Raw genomic sequence first — 6839 nt, 5'->3', positions numbered from 1 at the left:
ACATTGGGTCACTGCTCTGTGGGGTAAGAGCTATCCCGGTGGGGAAAGCCAAGAGGAACCTCTGACACTGGCTCCCACCCCAGGCCAAGAGAGTAAGTCAAAAGCAGTATTGGATCCTGGTGAGCATAGGGGGCTAAAGCAGAGATTAGTGACATCATTGGAGACGTATGGGATGCAGGGGAAGAGGAGGTAGGAGAGCCACAGGGACGAAGAGAGTGGAGAAGGTGAGAAGAAGTTCTGGGAGTCTCTCTCTGGGGGAGGGAGGAAGGGAATGGAAATGGTGAGAGGGAAGACGGAGGCTTCCACTGAATCCACTGGTAATGTTTCCTAGGGTGCTGGTGGATGCAGGAGATTTTGCTATATCCTTCCTTATCCATTTTAACATATTTGAAATAGCACACCACGACTTAAAAAGTCACTGGGAGAAGTGGAAGAGGGCGGTATCCACAAACGGGCAGGCACCATCGGGGGCAGGCTCGAGGAGGAGGATTGCAGATTTACAGTGCACCCAATCTCCCCTGCTCTGAAACTTCTCCAGCACGGCCAGCTTCTCAGGTGCAGACCCAGAAAACTGGGCCTTTGAGTTCCACAGGCAAGAGGGGTTCAGACACCCCAGGACTCTCCAGGAGGTCAGCCAGAGCAGGTTGCAGGAGAGAGAGGTGACTGAAGACAGAGGAGTATGAACGGGAAGGAGCAGAAGGAAGGTATGGGAGGAATGGAGCGGTGTCAGAGTAGGAGTGGGGTGGCAGACACGGGAAATTCTAACACCCATGGGCCGTATAGAAACCAAGGGAGGCACCACTCCCCAGACATCAGTACTGCTCAGCTCAGGGGAGCTGAGAAGTGACAGCTCCAAGAAAAATTGAGAGACACCTGGCTATCCACACCCACCGCCATCACAACTGGTAGGCCTTGGTTGTGCGTCCTTCAAAACTTTAAAACATACTTGTACATATACTTAAATGAATTCTCATATATTACATAGGATTCACTGGTGTGTGTGCGTGTGCCCACGCACGCAAGTGATTTAACTTACAAATGTGAATCCAAAGCCATCGTTCTGCAACTTGCAGTTGGAAGTCAGGCGGATGCTTTCGAAAGCTGTGAGAATGGCCTGATGCATTCCGTTGGACTGCCACGCTTTATGCTACTGGATGCTAAGCCACGTTGCATTCATCCGTTTCCTTACTGACGGGAATTTGGAGTGTTCCCAGTTTTTCCCATCACCAACTCCCTTGTGCATGTGTTCTTGTACACTACAGGTACCAGCGTGTCTCCGGAAGAAGTACCAGGCAGCGGACTTGCAGGAGCATAGAGGAAATAGATTCCTTCTTCCTTCCTTTTACAGATCTTGGGCTAAAAGCAAGGACTCTGGAGTCAGATAGATTGGTTTCAATCCTGCCGCTGATCCCCACGAGCCGAATGACCTTGGGCCAGTGGCCGAACCTCTCAGTGCCTGTTTCCTCACCGGGAAGAGGCCAGTAATAGTTGGTACTATAGTTAAAGGCGTGTCACGCGGATGCATTATTATTTATGCCCAGCGCTTAGAAGAGTGCCAGGCACAGAGTGCGTGCCGGCACTAAGTTGCTTTCAATGGATTCTGCCAAATTACCTCCCAAATGCGTCTCTTGCACCACCGCCACAGGGGTTCGCTCCTAACCTCTCCCACCCTCGGAATGGTTAAGCTCTTTGAAGGTTGTCAACCTAGTGTGTGAAACCCGATTCGTGGTTTTAGTTCACATCTCCAGGATCAGCGGTGGGGAGCACCTTTTGGGGTGTAACTGGCCACTGCGATTTCCTCTTCTTTGAATTTGCCTCAGAGAGGGGGAAGGGCTGATGGAGCGAGGCCAACCCCAAGTCTATCCGCCACACCCGCCTGCCAGGAACGTCTGCTGAGCCACATTTGATGGAGCAGTTGAGACAGAGACCTTACAGAACGAAAATACGATCCCTTTGCTCTCTGGCCGACCCCTGATCACTGACTGCGGGACTCCTGTGCCCATTCTCCTGTTGGGTCTTAAGGCTTGCGGTGCAAGGGAGGCTGGCAAATGCTCTCGGCGCGTGCTAGGCATCCAGCGCCTCCATCTTGACGTTTCATCCTCACCACCCCTGGAGCCCGGCGCCCTCACTCCCCGACGCCCTCGACCCCCTGTATAGATGGGAAACGGAGGCTCAGAGCTGTGACTCTAACCAGAAAGGGGAGGCGGGACAGGAGGAGGCGGGCCCAGAGGCTTGACAGAGGGAGGCACTCCCACCATCTCCTTCACCAGCCAACTGCCCAGACCGCCCACGGGCTTGCGAGCAAACCAGAGGCCCTCGGCCCCATTGGTTAGGTCTCGACGGGGGCGGGCGAACAAGGCGCCCGCTGGTTGGCGGGGGCAGGACCAATGAGGAGGCTGCGGCGCGGGCGTGAGAGGCGCGCTGAAAGTGGCGCGTCCTTTCTTTTGAGGCGAGCTCGTGCGGTGCGTGAGGTGGTTGACGCTCCCTTCTGAGCGCCGCCCGCCTAGCCCGCCGTGACCGCGACCGCGACTCGGGCCATCGACCGTCGCCCCGGTTCCGGGGCCGCCCGGGTCGCGACATGAGCTCCCCGGATGAGGTGTATGTGTGGGGAAGGCGTGTCCGCCCAAAGGTCAGGGAGCGGGCCGGCGTCCGCATAGCCGGCCCCGCAGTCCCGCCGGGGCCCGACCCAGGCCCCGAGTCTGGGGAGCCGCGGAGCGGCAAGGGCGGAGGCGGCTTCCCGGACCCCGAGGGCTTCCAGTCGAAGCGGGAGATGCTGGAAGCGCGAGGGCCTGTGCTGTGGGGCCGCGAAGGCGGACCTGGCTCCCCAGATGAGCACACGAGGGACCTCCTGGACCTGATCGACGAGTCTGAGGCGGCCAAGGAGGCCAACCTGCAGCAGCTGACCGACCAGGACGTGCTGGGCGTCCGCAGATACCCGGACCCCGAGGGCTTCCAGTCTGAGCGGGAGATGCTGGAAGCGCGAGGGCCGGTGCTGTGGGGCCGCGAAGGCCGACCTGGCTCCCCAGAGGAGCACACGAGGGACCTCCTGGACCTGATCGACGAGTCTGAGGCGGCCAAGGAGGCCAACCTGCAGCAGCTGACCGACCAGGACGTGCTGGGCGTCCGCAGGTACCCGTCCCCGGAGAGCTCCACCACCTTCAAAGAGTCCACCGTGTGGACACTGCGCCTCGAGGCGGGTCCCGGCGGTCGAGGAGCGCCCGGCCAGAGCTGTGGGGAGGCGCCGACGGCTCCAGCCGGCCCTCTCCACCTCGGTGGGCCTGAAGCGGGCCGGGCCTTGGGGAACCCTAAGAGAGGCACTAAGCGTAGGTTGAACGTGGCTGCGGATCGCCAGCGGCGCTCCGCGGAAGGCCTGGCCTGGCTGCTGTCCGACTCCGAGTCCTCAGATGAATTCAGTGAGACACAGCTGATGACGGTGAGCACTTACCGCAGAGGAGGAGGCCAGGCCAAGCCCAGCAGACCCGAGGATCCCGGGGACACTCCCAGACACTCGAAGTTCCAAGTCAGGGAGAATTACCGTCACGTGACAGGCTCTTCCCTGTCCTCGGCTCCGCGAGGACTCTCTTCGGTTGTGGAAAGGCAGGGCGTGGGAGAGCAGGGCATCTCTTCCCCTAAGAAAATGCAGAGCGTGCTGTGGGGCAAGGGGGGCAGCAAGCCCAGCTACCCGGGAGCTGCTGCTGCTGCTGCTGCTGCTGCTTCTGTTTCTGCTGCTGCTCCAGGTGGCCTGCCGCAGGTCACTCCTAGGAAGAACGGAGCCCAGGAGAAGAAATCCGTCGGGGAAGCATCCAAACTTGCCCTGGGGGGAACCTTCCGTTCCCGGGGGCAGCGAATCTCGGCAACTCCCGTGGAACCGGCCACCTTCCCCCCAGTCTCTGGTATTCCGCTGCCTGGGAGACCCAAGAGTTATACCTTGGTCCTTTCGGGAACCAAACAGTCCAAGCACAGTGGCGCTGGGAAGAAATCCGTGGTCAGGTGGGCAAGGGAGTCTGAGGCGGTGGCGGGAGAAGATAAGGACCCAAATAGAGACCCAGCCCCAAAGGGCCAAGTGAGTAGGCCATGCTCCTCCTCTCTCCCCACTCTTCCCCCCCCCCCACAGCACCCAGGGCACACGTCTTCACCCATGCTGCCTCTGTCCACCCCTCAGAGGTCAGCATTGGGTGCCCCTCGGTCACTGGGTCATTACGATGCCAGATCGGGCTCCTTTTCCTAGGGACAAACATTAAGGTAGCACTTCGGGTGTCCTGGGCCCGGTTCTCCACCCTTGGCCTCTTTCCAACCTCCTCTGAGAGACTTGGGCTGGGATGGAAGGGAGGACTGGTAGCTGAATTGGGTCGGGGGATCCCTTAAAAGCTTCCCCGGAAAGCCTCAGTATTTAGACTCACCAGCTTCCTGAATCCTCCTTCCTAGCTGTTCCCCAGACCTTCCTTGCAGGGGGCCTGGGCTTTCTCAGTGTCCCACTGTTGTGCCTAGATCAGCTCTGCCTGCTGGCCTGGGGCTGACTGAGGGAGAAAGTGCTGAGGTCAGCCTTTCAATTCCCTTCCCAATTCCCTGCCTCACCCTGGCCCGAATCACACAACTCTCTCTCTCTGTCTCTCTCTCTCTCTCTGTCTCTCTCTCTCTCTCTGTCTCTCTCTCTCTCTCTGTCTCTCTCTCTCTCTCTCTCTCTCTCTCTCTCTCACACACACACACACACACACTTCCTTAGTCCAAATCGGTGAGAAATTTTTGTTTCAGCTGCTAACTCACAGGCCAGGGACATCTTGTCTGCGCATGCATCGTAGAAAAGCCAGCAGTGGCGACGTCAACACCAGAGGCCCCCAAGATCCAGGAAACTCAGAACCCTTGGCCCTGAACCAGGGAGAAGTCATGCCCAGGGCGCCTGCCCCCTCAGGTGAGTATCGTGGGTTTGATATGAGGGGAGGGAAGAGGGGTTGAGGACAGAAACCTCTGCCTCTGTCTCTGCCGGGGGAATAGCCTTGCTCCCAGGCAGCTTCTCCCACAGGAGATGGGGTGCTCAGAGGGCTGTCCTAAAGCCACATCATCCTCTGAGTGGGGTTTGTGCGGCCGGGGTGATCGGTGGCAGTGCCGCAAACAGCTGCTCCGGGTGTAGACTTGCAGGGGAACAGCCTTTTCTGTTATGTCCTGTTCGGCCACATTGCTCTCCCACGTGCTGGCTGTGGCTGCAGCTCTGGGAGGGTCGAATCCAGAGCCACATTGTTTGGGGACCACAATGGCGAAATGGCTGCCCCCGGGGAACAGGGAAAGCAGGCCCAGAGACAAGGTTCCGGCTGCTGGGCAGAGCAGGGGCGGCTGGTTGCCAGCAGAAGATGGTGCTGCCTCACCTCACTTTAGAGCCCGCTTGGCCCTTTCCACCTCACTGGGAGCCTGGGAAGCTGGATTGTGTGTTCTTTCCCTCTCAGGTGACCAGGGGCCACTTGACCATCCCCCAAGACCGGAAACGCAGCAGCAGCCACTGGGAACGCCCTGCTGTCCTTGGGTAATGCTTCCTCTGCATCCTGGAAATGCAGGCCCAAACTCGAGGGTGGGATCTGGGTCCAAGTTCAGCTGACATGTGTGGGCTCCCCCTCCCCTGCCCCCATCACGTACCCCACGGAGGGAGCCCACCTCCTTTCCACTGAGGAGCCCTTGCCAGTCTGACCACCCGGCTTTGGGGTGGAGGGCCCGGGGGAGAGGAGAAGGTGGAGGGGAGGGGAGAAGGTGGAGGAGAGAGGAGGCCAGAGTATACTAATCATTTCTCTTCCTCCTCTGTCTGCTGGCCTAGTGTCTCGAGCTAAAGAGAGAAGTAGACGAACTTAAGGAGCAACTTGGTATGAGGAACCAGGGCCGGAGAGCGGTGTCTTAGTGAAGAACCCGGGTGGGCACCTGGGGTGGGGGTGGGCTGCAGGTGCGGTGGGCCTGGCAGGGACGATCATCCCTGTGGGGAGGAGAACCTCTCAGGCCTGGCCCTGGAGCTGGCTGTGCATGTACAACTGGGCGTGTGTACAAATAGCAAAGTACTGTCTGGACTGCATGCACACTTTGACAACCAGACCAGTCCTAGGGAATGTCCTTCTGATAGGACTTTTAGAGATGCCTCGTTGATTTTTCCCTTGAACTGCTGCTTGGTGTGGCTTCTAAGGTTCTTGTTGGATTGTTTGTTTGTGTGTGTGACAAGTTCTGAGTGGTTGTGGCACGGCCCACAGCATGAGAGCTGCTGGCACATTTTGTTTCCCTTTAGGAACCAGTTCCACATTCAATTTGGGTGGTGGGGAGTGATCAGGCCCAGAGCTCTTTGCATCGGGTCTGGAGGGGTTTCAGGTATCAGGGCTAGGCGGTTCCTCACGGGGATAGGGGGACGGGCTTCTGTATCCCTCTGTCTGGAGCGCCTGCTAATGCCTGTCCCTGTTGCAGCCGCCATGCAGTACCTGGCTGACAAGTTGCAGACCCTTTGAAGTGAGTGTTACACACACCGTACCCCTTCCCACAGTCCTGGCTGTTGAGCAGGGCTGGGGGCTGGCCTTGGCTTGAGGCTCTTCCCTGACTCTGCTGTTTCACAGGTTGAGCCCAGCGTCTTCCTGCAAGAGGAGCAGCTGTTTGGGGCCCTGGAGCTGTGGCCAAGCTCGTTCCCTCCTGTTCTGCCTCAGCTAGGGCTTCCTCTCCCCCTTGTTTTGCCCCCGCCCCGCCCCAGTTTCACAGCAGTTTCCAATTAAAGTACCCCTCATATTCTGTGTTCTGCCTTCTCTCTGGAGGGGTAAGGGTCGGGGTCGGGGTAGGGGGCCGGGCCGGGGCGCTGCTCCACGTCAGAGCCTTTTCCAGAACGG

General features: G+C 58.8%; 1 protein-coding gene across 1 annotated transcript; it reads left to right on the top strand.

Moving 5' to 3' along the window:
* The first annotated feature begins 679 nt into the window (after positions 1-679).
* LOC115850500 (uncharacterized protein CXorf49 homolog) lies at positions 680-6470 on the top strand. Its single transcript, XM_060292036.1, has 7 exons — positions 680-704; positions 2508-2875; positions 3083-4063; positions 4753-4909; positions 5439-5515; positions 5801-5846; positions 6430-6470. Exons 1-7 carry the CDS (start codon positions 680-682, stop codon positions 6468-6470), a joined length of 1695 nt encoding a protein of 564 aa, XP_060148019.1.
* The last annotated feature ends 369 nt before the right edge of the window (positions 6471-6839 follow it).

The sequence above is a fragment of the Globicephala melas genome, chromosome X (genome assembly GCF_963455315.2).
Source record: "Globicephala melas chromosome X, mGloMel1.2, whole genome shotgun sequence".
NCBI lineage: Eukaryota > Metazoa > Chordata > Mammalia > Artiodactyla > Delphinidae > Globicephala > Globicephala melas.
Note: the sequence above shows the minus strand (reverse complement) of the source record. Positions and strands in the feature narration are given on the sequence as shown.